At 45.3% G+C, this 16,893-nt stretch overlaps 1 protein-coding gene across 1 annotated transcript in view; it reads right to left on the bottom strand.

The window, feature by feature from the left end:
- The window catches only part of USP12 (ubiquitin specific peptidase 12), a 56,778-nt gene extending 40,467 nt beyond the window's left edge, over positions 1-16,311 (bottom strand). Inside the window, exon 1 of the mRNA XM_052649931.1 lies at positions 16,172-16,311. Within this exon, the coding sequence (XP_052505891.1) occupies positions 16,172-16,219 (48 nt within the window). The 5' untranslated portion in view covers positions 16,220-16,311. The remainder of the gene's footprint in view (positions 1-16,171) is intronic.
- Between the last annotated feature and the right edge of the window lie 582 nt (positions 16,312-16,893).

The raw sequence follows: 16,893 nt of genomic DNA, 5'->3' as shown, positions 1-16,893 counted from the left end.
TAACATTTAAGCTGCAGACACATTCAACAGAGCTTTCCTTAGTTTACATCTAACGGAGGAAGATTAATTTCTGTAATGCTGCTACATCCAATATTCCTACCACAGTAGTAAGGTTCCTCCAGCTTGTGTTACACACGTGTATAAAATTGTTTCTAAAACAGCTGTTCTTAGATAAAACTTTAATGTCAGAAACTTCTTTAGAAAGACAGAGCTTTCCTACAGCAATTCCACACACCCAATTGAAGTCACTCAGTCGTGCCCGACTCTCTGGAACCCCATGGACTGTAGCCTACAGGACCCCTCTGTCCATTGGCTTGTCTAGGCAAGGGTACTGGAGTGGGTTGCTGTTTCCTTCTCCAGGGTATCTTCCTGGCCAGGGACCGAACCCAGATCTCCCACATTGCAGGCAGACACTTTACCATCTGAGCCACCAGGGAAGCCCTAGGCCCACTTTAAATTATTTTATGTGGTACATGCGTGCTAAGTCTCTTCATTTGCATCCGACTCTTTGTGACCCCTGCTGGACTGTAGCCCACCAGGCTCCTCTGTGCATGGAATTCTCCAGGTAAGAACAGTGGCATGAACTGCCACGCCCTCCTCCAGCAGATCTTAGGATATATATAAATGCAGGTGAAGTCACACACAGGTACTATGTTGTACATGATAGACAGCATTAGAAAACTGCCATGGCTTGTCACAGGTGAGAAATGGATTTGTCAGGTCAAAGGAGGCCCTGATTTTGAGATGATCCGTCAGAATCTGCCCACTTAGAATTCAATTCCTTTATTGAACACATAACTTTTAATCGAAAGGTTAATTTCTCCCACTAGAACCTAAACTAAGAAAGAGCTAAGTATAACTCAGAACCACCACAGAGAGATGGCCCTACCCCCACAGCGGCAAGTGCTCTGATGCCTCAGACTTTCCAGCCGCCAATGATGCCTGACACCAAGCGACTCTACCATGTCCTGGGGAGACCCTTCCCAGGGTCTGTCCCTCCCTTTCCACTCACCCCAAAAGTGCCTGAATTTTGACTGGGGATTTCCACCTCCAATAAGAAGGTAATGTGCAGACAGGTCAAGTGAAGTACTACTATGTTACTAAAATTTACCTTGCTGATACAGGGAATTCACAATTTGATTGAGTATATAGTCAGCCATGAATACACAGGGTTCCTCAAAGGCTACTAAAGAGCTGAAGAAGGGAGCTCACATTTACTGAACCAGACCCCTGACACACTATCTCATTTACTCCTCCTAGTAAGCTCATGCATGCATGCGCAGGCGCTTAGCTGTGTCTAACTCTTCACCACCACATGGACTCTAGCCCGCCAGGCTCCTCTGTTCTTGGGATTTGCTGGGGAAGAACACTGGGGTGGGTTGTCATTTCCTTCTCCAGAGGATCCCAAGCCAGGGATCGAATTCACGTCTCCTACATAGCCAGTGGGTATTTTACCACTGAGCCACCAGCAAGCCCCCCAGTAACCTCAGAGCAGTGCTTCTGGACAAGCGGTTAAGCGAGACAGTTATAAACCAAGACTCTGGACCCAGACTCGAGGGATCTGAACCCTAGATCTGCATGACGGTAGGAAAACTCCTTCAGCTTTTTGTGCCTCAGTTTGCTTCCCTGTTGGCTCAGCTGGTAAAGAATCCGCCTGCAATGCAGGAGACCTGGATTCGACCCCTGGGTTGGGAATATCCCCTGGAGAAGGGCACAGCTACCCATTCCAGTATTCTGGCCTGGAGAATTCCATGGACTGTATAGTCCATGGGGTCACAAAGAGTCAGACATGACTGAACGACTTTCACTTTCTCCATCCGTAAAGGACAACAACAGTTCCAACCCCACAGAGCTACCGTGAAAACTAAATGGATTCATGTATGCAAAGGGCTTAGGATAATGACAAGCATGTGGTCAGCACCACCCAGCTATTACGCACATTATGTGGGGCCCACTTTATACAGAAAATAAACTCAAGGGTTGAAGGCAATAGGCCCACGGCTGCAACTAATAAACGGCGGAGGGGAAAGCACAACGCGGGTCAGAGTCACAGAGCCCCCCTCTCATCACACCCCTCCCCAATGTCAGGTCCGCCTCAGATCACTGTCGGAGTGCAAGACTTTCCCGAGGGAGTCTTCTTGAAAACCAACAGGCAGCAAAAACATGAGACTGAGTCCCACCTTCCCAGGTGGCAACAGCAGCCCCTCTGCATGAACCACGTGCCATACTGTGGCTGAACCACAGTAACACTCCGGCTAAAAGAGGCCTTATCCCTTTGGCTAAGGAACTAAACTATATACACTGTTTCCGCGGGAGAGCCAATGAGCACCAATCGACTTGACTTTCAAAAAGACCTCTGGAAATCAGTCTGTTGGCTGGAGACTTCCTGCATAACCACTCTCTTCCAATGCTTGCCATTCCAGTTTGGCAGCTTTTCAGAAGGAAGGACAAATTAATAATAACTTACACTAGCTCCCATTGAGCTTCAATCTAAAACACGATGCTTAAGGAGTTCATTCAGAATCTGCTCATCACTGTGAAATATCAGGACCTCAGATTTAGCTCCCCTGCACCACATACTAACTGTAAAGGGCCAGTTGTCGAAAGGTTCTTTTTAAACTCCAAAACTATAAACCTGTAATACCAGACTCTGGTTGTCAGAAGAGAGAATGAGAAACAACAAAAATATCTTGGTTCCCAAGAGGTCAGAGAATAGAAAGATACAAGAGCAAATAAAACGTCTGCTATGAGAGCACCAGCATTAATAATTAACTCAATTACCCACAAGATAGTAAGAGCATATTTAATAATACAAATTGTGCTTTAAAAATCATGTCTGCCATGTATGGAAAAGACCAAGAGAGATACAAAAACATGTTATCAAACACGAGTAAATGATTAATGGGTTACTGGTGACTTTTGGCTTCTTTACACATTGCTGTCCATCACATCTTTTTCCTGTTATAATCAGTAAGACAGTACAATTTCTTAGCAAGTATCCATGTAACTAAAAGAAAACATCACACATCTGTGAAAGACTTGGGAGTGGGAAGCTCCCAAGAAGGCAGGTAGCAAGTGATCAATCACAAAGGAAAAAAACCCACACGGCTAGCCAACTACATCCACTTCCAGAAACTGTCAGCCATCACTGGTTTAATGCAATATTAAGTGTCCACCACTGCACAGGTCCAATCTTGGCTCACAAGTGATGTTAGAGGTATTTACACTAGTTAGTTTAAAAGACACTTAAACTGGTTGCTCCCCCCTCACCACCAAAAAACTACAGCTCTTTAAGTCCCTATCTGATTTATGAAAGGATTGAGATGGCAATGTTTTTAACCCACCCGTTATGAACTGAACTGTGTCCACTCCCGCCCTCCTCACCAAAAAAAAAAAAGAAAAAAAGATGTATGTAAAACTTAACTCACAGCAGCATGGATTATGACCTTATTTAAAAACTGAGCCTTTACAGAAGTAATCAAGCTAGAATGAGGTCACTAAGGTGAACTCCAATTCAGTATGACTGGTGTCCTTTTAAAAAGGGGAATTGAGACATGGACACACATAGAGGAAAAATGATGTGAAGGGACCCAGGGGAAGGTGGCTATTGACAAGCCACGGGACACCCGAGGCTCAGACTTCCAAGTGAGGCTCTCAGATGCTGGCGGCAGTTGGGGGGAGCCTAGCACCTTCCAAGGGGGCAGTACACTGTCAAGACCCTGGACTTGGACTCTGGCCTCCAGACTGTAAGACAATAAATTTCCCTTGTTCTAAGCCATTCAGTTTGCAGCTCCTGTTACAGAAGCCCTACGAAGCTAATACACTATCCCATAAGCATGCAGGACACCCTCAAGAGCACTGCCTTTCCAAAGAGCTCACACCGAGCAATTTCATCTGTAGCATAAATACTCAGCGAGGCTAGTCTAAAGGCATGCCAATATACAACTCATGAAAGAAATTCATACTATCATTTCATTTTAGTTTGCTTTCAATTTTCTTAAGAATGTCTTCTGTGAGAATGTTTGTAATATTTAACTGCAGTAATATATTCTTGGTTGAGACACAAAGATTTTGAATGAATTTAACCACTCTGGCCTATGAAGTTGATATAGTATAACTGAAATGTACCCCCCTAAAAAAAAAAAACTTTCAACTGAACTGTATAGGCATTTAACATAAACCCAAACTTAAGAATCTATAGTTCATAAACACACAGACCCACAACCAGGCATGTGATAGTGAAAACACTGAAAGTCAAAGACAAGGAGAAAAAATTCAAAGCAGCGGGAGAAAAAGGACGAGTCACTTAGAAGGGACACCAAGACTGACAGCTGACTTCTCAGCAGGAGCAAGGCTGAGGAGGTGGGGTAATGCATGAAAAGTGCTCCCTTTTAAAATCCTCGTTTTGATAGTTCAAAACAATTTATGCAACCTCAAAGGCGTATCTACCACCCCATGTCTAACACACAAGGGGAGAGGTGGGAAGACAAGAGAGAGAGGCACCACCCCGCCTCGAAAGTGACCACGGAGATGAGCCAGCTCATCACTAACACTATATACAGGAGTGGTATAAGAACCACAGCGCAGTTCCAGGAGCGAAAAGGAGAGAAGATGACATCTGGGGTGAAACACTGCAACCACGGGGGAGAGGCGGGAGGACACGTGAGAGGCAGCAACGCCACCTCGAAAGGACAAAAATAAAAACAAACCACAAGCAGAGATGAGAAAAGGTAAGAGAGTCCACTTTTCGGTCAAAAAGGGCAATGTATGAATGTCTTCAGACAAGAAGACGAGGCAGATTTGCAAGCATGCTCATGGGGCGAGGGCTGGATTTTTACAGGGAAAACCCACCAGAGCGCTCATGGGTGCCTCTAGGCTTCTCCTGCTGGGCTGACCAGCTCCCCTGGGGCACCTACTTAACCAGGGAGGGGAACCGTCCTGTGGGCTGGCTTCGTCCCCTGGGAGAGAGATGTAAGCCTCCTTCGAGTTAAAATATGCAGCAAAAACAAATGAAACTCACTAGTAAACTAGAGAAACTAGTCCTGAAAAAAAAAAAAAAATGAACTGTCTTTTTAAAGAATAACATGCAAATTAACGAAAACAAAAATAATAAATTTGCCTAGCAGAGTCGTTAATACAGTACCTGGGGTTTCGTTTTTGATCAACTGTATCTAGTTTTGAGCCTTTGACATTTCAAAACTGTTCTGACTTCTGTTCACCTTTAGTAACCCTGATTCCCTCAGGGGGACACAGAGAACACTTGATTTCCATTCCTCACCTGCTCCTAGATGAACCAAAGCTGCGTCATTCACGGCCGAAGTCTGAAACCGTCTAAACATGCTGTCTTGTTCGGTAGAAACCAGAACACCCTTCCTCTGCTATTTCAAGACACATCTTCCTCGTGCAAACTGCAAAGTACCAACTGCTACCCCAAGGTACCACCTTGATCATCCTGCAGAAGAGCACCTGCGTGAAGCAGATTAAACACCAGGGAATCGTCCCAACGTCAGGGAAAGCAAACAAACCAAAAAAAAAAAAAAAACTATGGAACAACATTCTAGGGAAAAAAGAAGAAAAAATTTTTTCAAAATGACAGTGGCCAGCTTTCTGGACTGAGGTTCAGAGCAGAGGAAATGTTTTTGTCTACAGGATCTCACATTATAAACATATTTTCCACTCCAGAGAATAGGGGGCTCTTATTTTCTTCTTTCCTTGCCCCTAGGACTTACTCCACTGCTTCCTTCTTTGTGCCTGGATGGGCTCTCTTTCTACAAGCCTAATTTGAAAGAATTACTAAAGCTCTCTTTTCAGGCATTCCTGAAAAACCCAGGTAGATGAATACTATAGAGATTAACACAATTGAGTCACTATAATTTTAGACCTTAAAAAAAAAATGCCACTAGAAGGAAGCAACAAGAAGCTAGCTGACATCACAAGTAAACAGCTTCCTCACAGCACGAATAATTCGGCAAAGAACTGCGTGTTGTAGGAGAGGCAAGCCCACAGATACCTCATTAGAAAAAAAAGAAAAGAAAAAAAAAGTCTGTGAACCATAAATTCCTAAAAGACTTTTTTAATGAAAGAGAACCTAAAATTGTGCTTCATCGGTTACCTGAGCACCACAAGACCAGGATCACTAAAATACTCATTTTCAAACTCTGCGCTGACTTCTACTTCGTCAAAGGGAACCTGGGAGCCCACTGCCATGCCACAGCCCAGGTGGCCAGACACGCCCCGCCCTCTGCCCCTGAGGACGAATGCCCATCACCAACCACCACGGGGATCTCCATTTATGTTTCCAGTGCAAAGAAAGCAGTTCCACGTCGATCATCTCCCTTCACAGGCATTCATTCTCTCCTTTGATCTAATGGGGAGAATGATTCCATCTCACAGTAAGTGGTCCATCCAAATACACAGTTAGTAAGTGGAGTGGGACTCAAAGCTACACACACACACACACACACACAGAAGCTTAGAAATTAGGGACAAAAAAAATTCCCAAATTCTTGTTTAAAAAGGAAAGAAAAACAATTTTATCTCAACCATGAAAGAGGCAACGTATTGCCCTGTAGATACCATCACGGACTAGGGACTCAAGAAACATGGATCTCACCCCCAGTCACGTTGGGAACGACTTGAAGCTTGTTTTTGTACTCTGTGAAAGTGGGGCTAATATTCCCTGAGCTTTCCTTGCTCTGAAAGGATCTTAAAGATGACAGATGTGAGAAGGAGTATGAGACTAACAAAAAAGGACTAAATGATCTTAAAATATCTAGAAAAGCTATCTGTACATTAAGTTCTTAGAGGTGGTGATAGTATTGTGTTTTGTTATACACATTGCCCTTTTGTTTTACAAAGGTTTTTCAGCAATATTTTGTTCTTTATGTAATCTGATAGTTCCTTCACTATAATACAGATGAATTTAATCCATTTAGATTTATTATAATAAAACAGCTTATTTCTTCCATTTTACTTTGGTTTTCTGTTTATCCTCTTTTTTTTTTTTTCCCAATCTTATCTTTCCTGTTTTCCTGCCCTCAGAATTTGAGTGATAAAGTTTCAGCTAGTTTGGAAGCAAGGAAAATCATTTCTTGTGTAGGTATATATTTAGCCTTAATTTTTACCATGCATATACAACTTTAGATTTTCTAAAACTGTTTCTTGGGAGGTTTTGTGGATAGGGCACAAGACTTTTAACAAGTTTTTAACTACCATTAAATAGTCCCTTCTACTTCATCATGTTATTGTCACTATATTTTTTTAAAAACAACTTTTTAACAATCAATGTAGTAAAATTTACCAATGTGCCTTTATCAACTCCACTACACCTTTATCCCAACTCTCCTCTGAACTTATACCTTCTCAGGATAAATGCAGATCCCAGGAGGCTGTACCTCTGCTCACCTCTGGAATCCCCTCTCTTCCTGGCAACACAATGACTGACTTCCTTGCACTAAATTCAACCCTGAATATTCACTGGAAGGACTGATGCTGAAACTGAAGCTCCAATACTTTGGCCACCTGATGCAAAGAGTCGACTCACTGGAAAAGACCCTGATGCTGGGAAAGACTGAGGGCAAGAGAAGGGGGCAGCAGAGGATGAGATGGTTACAGAGCATCACTGACTCACTGGACACAAATCTGAGCAAATTCCGGGAGATACTGGAGGACAGGGAAGCCTGGCGTGCTGCAGTCCACGGGATCGCAAAGAGTCGGACACAACTGGGCGACTGAACGACAGCAACAGCACAACGTTCCGATCTCTTCCGAGAGGTTTCCTCCCCAAGCCCTTGTCTCTCTCCCAGGGAGAAACGACCATTTCCTCTTTCACACACTGATTATTACTCACTCCTGACGTGCTGGATACGTCTGGCCTCCTTCTCGACCTGTTTCTCATCTTGGTACACACAGTGGGTACTAAGTGTGGAGCCCACAGGAACATACAGGCAAGACTATTCTCACGCGTACTTGTCTGCCAAGTTGTTTCAGTTGTGTCCGACTCTTTGTGGCCTCCTGGACTGTAGCCCCGCCAGGCTCCTCTGTCCATGGGATTCTCCAGGCAAGAATACTGGAGTGGGCTGCCATTTCCCCCTCTAGGGGATCTTCCCAACCCAGGGACTGAACCCACGTCTCCTATGTCTCCTGCACTGGCAGGCGGGTTCTTTTCTGGATGCAACTGGTTAAGGGTCTCTGGTCAATCCAGACAGCTCCTGGTTGCCCAGCAGCCAAGAGGATTTCTCCCTGGGCACAACTATGACCTATTCGGGACACACTGAACGGGAAGCTCCTGTGAGACCAGAGCTCATCATGCTCTTCTCCATATTCTCAGTACCACATGCAACCTGACAGCATGCAGGTCTCTGTGAACACTTCCTCAAAGCGCTTATGAAGAAAAGGCACTCTTTACAGGGGGGAACAAAAAAGAACACATCGCTATTGGCTTAAAAAGAATAAACCCATCACGCCTTCCATGAAAAGCATTTACACACTGAGCATCAGGAAGAAGCCTGGCTTAGGTCACTGAAAGAAAAAGCACTAAAATAAAATCAAAGGCAACAATATTCTAACTCCTTTAAAATATACCATGATGAGACCACTATTCACAAGTAGGAAGTACAGGGTTGGTCCCTGAACCTATGCAGCATTTCAGTAAGAATATCTGTCAGCTGGCACTGGAAAAATATCCACGTCCTTTTCTGAGCTGGAAAAGAATTTTTACTGGCCTGCAGCTTTCGATGTGTGGATTACTACAGATGGAGGTCCAAAGCAAGCTTCAACATCATTCTATAGACGTCACACAACTCTGAGAAAAAGTTGATCTTTCTTTGGAAGCTGCAGCAGCAAAGGATAAGCCAGTGAACACACAGGATTATGAAGACCCACAGCCACTCACACAATCACATTCTATATTAAATATCATGTACTTCACACCATCACAAAATTCTTGATTATTTCTGGGAAAGTAGACTTCAGGGTTTTTCCTCCAAGAGGAATTATGTATACAAACCATCTCTCTCGTCTCCTTCTAATATAAATTCTGTGCATAAGGTTTTAAATGATGACGACTTCTATATGGGTATTTTCAACAGTACTGGGTCTCTGGATTCTTGGTTCAGCATCTCATGTAACTCACTGTTATACCTGGCATTTATCTTTTTCTTCCAACACAAAGCATTTTACAGATATTTCAACAATCCTCTTCAAAAAGTGGGTTCAGTAACTGCACCACAGGCCAACAAGAGGTGTCACCCTGGTAGGGGACCGAGGCAGCATGAAGGAATCAAATGCAACAATGTGGCCCCAGGAAAGAACAGGAAAATCCAAAAGGAAATAAGGCCTGAAGCTGACTTTAAAACACAAACTTCATTCTACCAATGATGACAAGTTGGTGTGCTTTTTTTCAGTATAAAAAAGAAGACTTTTCTTCTCAAAGTACTATTCCCAACTTATCTAAACTTCTCAAACATGCTTGAGAATGTCGCAAATTTAGAACATTTTTATTCCCAGCCAAAAGCAGTAGTTCCTACAAACTACTCAAAACAGGCGAAAAAAGACAATCCACATTCTTAGTTTGAATATTATGATCTAACCCACTTAACTTCAAAATAACTGTGTGCTTTCTCAGAAGCACATACTATTAATAAACTCATGTTTCTTATGATGAAAATGAACTAAAATAACTGCATTTTATTTAAAAGATTTCCCTTTCGGTTACTAGTATTTGCCAACCTGTCATTAACTAGAAGCAAACCACTTTACAAAGGTAATAATAATAACTACAAACACAACAAATGATTAGTCATGGGCCAGTACCATTCTAGAACCCTATAAAGTGGACATTATTTCACCCCGATTTTACAGATAAGAAAATTGTGGTACAGAGAACTAATTTGTCCAAGATCACATTCACACTCATGAAAATAAATGTGGAATATCAAAAAGGGCTTGTGCCTGCTCATCACTCAGTCATGTCCGACTGTTTGCAACCTGATGGATGCAAAGGCTCCTCTGTCCATGGGATTCTCCAGGCAAGAACACTGGAGCGGGCTGCCATTTCCTTCTCCAGGGGATCTTCCTGACCCAGGGATTGAACCTAGGTCTCTTGCATTGCAGGCGGATTCCTTACCATCTGAGCCACCAGGAAAGCCCTCAAAAAGGGCAGCAATTCAAAAATCTTACTTTAAAAAATGGTATCGGAAAAGAAAAAAATGTCAAAAATAAGTAAACAGCTATGTGGATTGAGGCCCTTAATGTATAAAATGGTGATATCGCTAACCTCCACTAAATGCTTTTGAAAGAAGAAACATTTACTTTGGACCATAATTATCCATAAATTCCACAACATTTTTTAAAAATTAGCAAACTAAGTATAATCCATATTTAACTATATCTAATTCCATGTTCTTCATGTTATCTAAAACATGATCAGATGCAACCTACTGAACAGGAGAAACTACTGTAAATCATATATCTGCTAAGGGACTAATATCCAAAATATATGAAAGAACTAATACAAATCAATAGCAAAAAGCCAATCTGATTACAAAGCAGGCAGATTTCAACAGACATCTTTTGAAAAACACACATACACATCTGCCAAAAGTTACATGAAAAGATACTCTACATCATTAATCATCAGGGAAATACAAATCAAAACCACAAGGAAGTAGCACCTCACACCTGTTAGAATGTGTCAAAAAGACAAAAAATAACAAGTGTTGGTGGGGACGTGCAGAAAAGAGAATCACTGCTCACGGTTGGCAGGAATGTAAGCTGATACAGCGACTATGGAAAACAATATGGAGGCTCCTCAAAAAATTAAAAATAGAACTACCATATGATCCAGCAATTGCTCTTCTGGACGTTTATCACATAAGATGAGAACACTAATCCAAAAAGATAAATGGACCCCTATGTCCAGTGCAGCACTATTTACAACAGCCAAGATACAGGAAAAACAATCTAAATGTTCATCAATGGATGAATGGATAAAGAACATGAGGTTGTTCATCAATGGATGAATGGATAAAGAACATGAGGTATATGTATACAATGGAATGTTACTCAACCACTAAAAAAAAATCTTGCCATTTCCAACAACATGAATGGATATTATGGTTATTATGCTAAGTGAAATAAGTCAGACAGACAAATACCATATAAACTCACTTATATGTGGCATCTTTAAAAAAAAAAAGAGGCTCATAGATACAGAAAACAGGAGTGGTGGCTGCCAGAGGCGACAAGGGTGAAGTGTGAAGAGAACTGGGTGAAGGGGGTCAAAAAGTAAAATTAATTAATTAAACATGATTAACATTCCCCAAAATGATGAAATCAACAGTCATTTAAAAACTCTAAAAGGATTAGAGAATACTGAGTTTTACATCTAGAAGGAAAAAAACCACAGAAGGAATATTTATTAGTGTCTAGTCCAACCCCTTTATTTTACAGATGAGAAAAATGAACTCGGAAAGTTTTAAGAGACTTTCCCATATGCGCAGATCTAAATGTCAAAATCTGGACTAGAGTTTTCCTTCTGGTCCAACTGCTCTTTTTAATTATACCATGCAGTAGGACACATTATAAAATACTATATTAAGCTTCTAGAACGGAGCTACTGAGAGAGAAATCAAAACAAAATCAGATCTTTTAAATCTAAAAAATGAAGACTGCTGGAACCAAATTAATGCTAAATAAACAAATGCTTACATAATCTTTCTGGAGACAGTAAAACTTTCAGGAAAGTTTCTGTTAATCTGACTTTAAAGGGAGGCTGGTGGCTCAGTTGTAAAGAATGTGCCTGCTAACGCAGGAGACACAGGTTCGAGGGTTCGATCCCTGATGGTGGAAGATCTCATATACCTCAGGCAACTAAAGCCCATGCACCACAACTTCTGGGTTGCGGCTCCACAACAAGAGAAGCCACCACAATGAGAACTCTGTGCACTGCAACTAGAGAAAGCCCTCGGGCAGCAACAAAGACCCAGAGCAGCCAAAAATAGATGATTATTTTTTTTAAAAAAAAAGGACAAAACAAGCTGGGGGACGGGGGGGGGGGGGGGGTTAAGTAAATTATTTTCTGCTGCCTTCAGAGTTTCCAAATTCTTTTTAATAGAATATTTTCCAAATTTTCTATAATGAAAATAATTTTTTATGCCCAGTATGTATTCTGGCCAAATTGAGATCAGCCAGCCTAAATAAAACTTATTCTCAATGATTTCTCCACTAAGGTCCTCAAACACATGTTCAAACATTTCCTATCCAACCAATTATATGACAGAAGACTCCTTATTTTTGAAGTTTTCATCCCTCCTAAGTTAACATTAAACACAGCAAAATTAGAAAACCAACAGCAACTCACCTTAAATATTCCTGTCACAGAAACACTAGTTTTACTATTAAAATATAGATAAAAATTAATTAAATATTTCGCTAATAAAAGAACTACATCCACCCTTCCCTGGTGGCTCAGATGGTAAATAATCTGTCTGCAATGCACGAGACCTGGGTTCGATCCCTGGGTCAGGAAGATCCCCTGGAGAATGGAACGGCAACCCACTCCAGTCTTCTTGCCTGGAGAATTCCCATGGGCTACAGTCCACGGGGTTGCAGAGTCAGACATGACTGAGCAACTAAGCACAGCACATCTACCCTATTTCCTAAGAAGGAACACAGAATGTTATTATTTAATAGAATATTCAGACTACAAGAAAAGCCTACGCCACAGCCTCACCCCCATGAACAAGGTACCATGGGTGAGTGACCCCAGTGAGACTCAGTAAGAAAAGACAAGTAGCCAGTCTCACCTGCGACTTTCCTGCAGTAAGTACAGTCAGTTTCAAGATTCCCACGCCTTTTTCAAAGCAAACTTGTCAGACACCAAGCTGCAGACTATGGTCTTGGCTCAGCAGTCCCATGTTCCAGGGGACCTAGCTGACCCCAAGGACTGGGGACGGGCAAGAAGCCAGGCCATCCCACCGCCTACCACATTCCTTTGCCACAACTTCTCCTTTACTCAAGCCCCGGCCCATGCCCCCTCCCCGGCCAGGACTCCTACAACCCAAACAAGCCTAGATGCCTCTCACATCCCCAGCGCCCCCACTACTGTGCTTCCTGATGGCCCTGACCCGTGTGGTCACCTGGTCCCGGCCGCTACAAGTTGTTCTACAACTTCACTTCGATTTCAAAACGCAGGCAGCCCCTCTACATGCATTTGTCACTTTCCCATTATTTCACCATGATGAAGTACAATATTAAATATTAGGTAAATACTCCATGCCAGGCCCTCAAGTTAGAAGCTACTTTGGCGGCAAAACAAGCATCATGCGATACTGAAATTACTTCCTGGACATCATAAATAAGAGGGGTTTCTAGAGGCACCCTGCAGATGGATTCCCTGCAGCCTAAATGCAATCCCTCACTCAATTAAGCTGCAACATTGACTTAAGAGCAACAAACTTGACTAACATTCCCACGCCAGCAGAACAGTGATCTAGGAGAAGACAAAGAGATTCGCTTTTAACAGGTACTTAATCCAATCACAGGACTGCTGATTTGCCCAAGTGCCTTATGTCGACAGGTGAAATAAAATTCTGTCAACTTTATTATTTATAGAATAAAATGTCAACTCACTATAAATGTTTTCACAATTGCTGATTCTCTGAGAGATCCAGCCCCCTCCTCCCACCACCCAACACACAACCTCAATCTCAGCCACGTTTAGCCAAACGCACTCCCCCCAGACATCAGCATGGGATGGAAGGGACCCAGAGAAACCCTTGACTGTCTGCAGAAGGTAGTGCTCTACCAAACTGAAAAAATAAACAACAGTCCCTCTGCTTAAGGCCTTTACATTCTATTATAATAAGGCAGTAAGAGAAAACTTTACAACATAGCCAGTGTTCTTGCCTGGAGAATTCCAGGGACAGGGGAGCCTGGTGGGCTGCCATCTATGGGGTCGCACAGAGTCGGACACGACCGAAGCAACTTAGCAGCAGCAATGTGAGAAGTACCACTGAGATTTAAAAAAATGCTGTGAAAAGACATGAGTGGGGATGAAGGCTGGGGATGGACAGGTGTAAGATTATTCAAGTAAGGCTACCCGCTTGAGAGAGAGCTGTGAATGTGCCAGAAATCTACAAAGGCACACAGGTAAATACTTTTCTTTTCTTGGTTGTCTACTTGGTGATATCTCAGAAGATAGGCTGAAGTTCTCCTTAAGCAAAAGATTGCAGGCTACTTTGAGATGTTCAACCCTATCTCGGACAGCGTCAGAGTTTTTATTCAAATATGAACACTGACAAAACCAATTTTAACACTGCTTCAGGAGCAATCTCATTTGGCTGAGCACTGATGTTTCTGTATTTGCCAACAATACACACATCACACTACATGCAATTAATGCACCAGAGCAGAAGCCCTAGGAAGAACTCTAGAGTATAAGGTTCTTGAGATCAAGATCCCACTGTTTGACGTGGCAAATTGCTCTGCCTCATTTTCTTAATGTGACTATTGCATCTATAAATTCGTTGATGTGAATGATGCTTGTTTCCCTTAACTAGAAGGTAAACAACCATGAAAGCAAGAGTCCCACTTGACTGCTGCTGTATCCCCCGCGCTCAGCACACCCTCCTGCACGAAGTAGGTGCTAAATGTATACCTGAAATATTGGAGTGGATGAGCAGTCACTAAGACAGACACATCTCTCCAGAAACTCTAGACTTTGACAGGGAACCATGACCTGGCAATCTGTGCAAGCTCGGCAGTCTGTGCAGGCTCAGCAATCTGGTGAGATTATCGAGATTATCATTTTCAAAGACTTAATTATCACATTCCTTCTGAAACAGAGTAAGATGATAACTGACACATCTAAACGTAATTAATCTACCTGACCCTTGGAACTCATCCTTTAATACGGTCCCTTTAACATCAATGCTTTCCTAAAATGTGAACTGTGCGAAAAAAACATCCACTTGAAATGGACTCATGATTCATTCTTCAGCGTGATGTCTTTAATACTGTAGATTTTAATCCCACCTGATTTCAGCCATTTTTAAAAATACTGTTTCTCAGAGTGCAGTTCAGAAATCTGCGGCTAAAAGCCATCTTTCCGATCGGATTCGCAGCTCCTTAAAGAAAGGTACAGGAAATGTACCACCCATATGAGGAAGACAGCTGGTGGGGGGCGGGGGGGATCTCCCACAGGCACAAAAAGGGCTGGGAAGGCGTAAAACAGAAGGAAAGACTGCAGGAGTCTTTAATAAACGTGATCACTAGGCCCACGTGGTAGAAGAATAACTTTTTTTTTTTTCCTGAGACGGCTCATAACTAAGATCGCCAGAGAGATCGCCAGATGTAAAAGCCATGAGGAGCTAAGGAAACGGATTCGCCCCCACCGTGTGAAGTGACAACGGGTACCCTGGCCAAGCACAGAAGACCAAGATTTAAACGCACACTTGCTCTGCTTAACTCGGGACTTGTCCACGAGGCAGGAGCTCTTTTCCCCTGAAGCTCTTTTCCCCTTCTACTTAAAAACCCCCGACACGACACAAGACAGCGATGCTGCCGTCAGTTCCCGCACAGAAATACTTCCAAGTCACACACCGATGCGTCTGGTGCGTTCAAGTAAACAAACGACAGGAACGCTTAAGCTGTTCTCAGGATCGGCGGGCATTCCCGGACAAGACTCCCCGGCTGCAAACCAGGGAGCTCGGTCACCTCCGAGGAGGAGACACGGTGGGGGGGAGGCGGGGGGGTCAGTTTCGACAGCACTTGAAAGTTTCCCTCTTCGCGCGCGCGCACACACACACACACACACACACACACCCGTCCCCCGGGCCCGGCGAAGGGACGCGGCCTCGCCAGGGCGCGGGGAGCAGACCTGCGCCGACTTCCGTGCGCGCGGGCCGGCAGTGGGACTTGCCTACCCCGCCGCGGCCCCTCGCGCTCCGGACGCAAAGGCGGGGACACCACGCGCGTGCTCCCGCCTCCGGCCCCCCAGAGCCGCGGAGATCGGGAGCACCGCCGTCCCGCGCCCCTCCCAGCCCACGCGCGCCCCGGGGCCGCTCCGCCCGCGCTCGGGCCGCGCCGTCCAACCGCCCCCGGCCGGCCCCACGCTAGGCCCCGCGGGCGGCAAGGGCGGGGACGCGGGCCGCCCGCCCGCCGTACCTACCATGGTACAGATGGAGGCGAGTTTGGAGACCGTCATTAGGATTTCCATCCGCCCAGCGCCATCTTCCACCCAATCGCGGCGGCGGCGGGCGGGGAGGGAGGCAGCCGGGCCGCCCGCTCACACCGCGGGCCGACCCCGAGCCTCCGCGGACCCACGCACCGAGCCTGCTCAGCCGCCGCTGCCGCTCTCGCCGCCGGCGCTCCGGCACTCCCCGCCGCGGGCCCCAGCCCCCGCCTGCCGGCCGCCCGCCCCCGGCTCCTCCCCGGCGCAGGGCGCAGCCGCTGCCTCGGGGCCCGCGCCTGCCCGCCGCGCACCCCGCCCAGCGCGCTGGGGAGCGGGCTCCGCCGAGGCCCTAATGCCCGGCCTGCCCAGCAGATGCGCGGCCCGGCGGCGCGCCCGCCCCGCCCACCACCAAGGCACCGCCCCGCCCCTCCCACCTCCGCGCGCCCCGCCCTCTCCCGTGCCGGCCCCGCCCACAGCAGCGAGCCTCGCCCGCCGCCGCGAGCCCCGCCCACTCCCGCGCCGGGCCCGCCCCGTCCCGCGGACACCTCCCTCCACCTCCCTCCGCCTCCCTGAACGCGCCACTCTGGGAACTCCCGCGCCGGCTCCACCCCGCGCTCGGCCGGGGCGGGGCTCGAGCGGCACCGCCTTCCGCCCGCGGCCCTCGCGGTCCTAGAGCCTGCGCTTCGGGTGAGGGACGAAGAGGGGCGCGGGGGTGACTA

Source organism: Budorcas taxicolor, chromosome 12, assembly GCF_023091745.1.
Source record: "Budorcas taxicolor isolate Tak-1 chromosome 12, Takin1.1, whole genome shotgun sequence".
Lineage (NCBI taxonomy): Eukaryota > Metazoa > Chordata > Mammalia > Artiodactyla > Bovidae > Budorcas > Budorcas taxicolor.
Note: the sequence above shows the minus strand (reverse complement) of the source record. Positions and strands in the feature narration are given on the sequence as shown.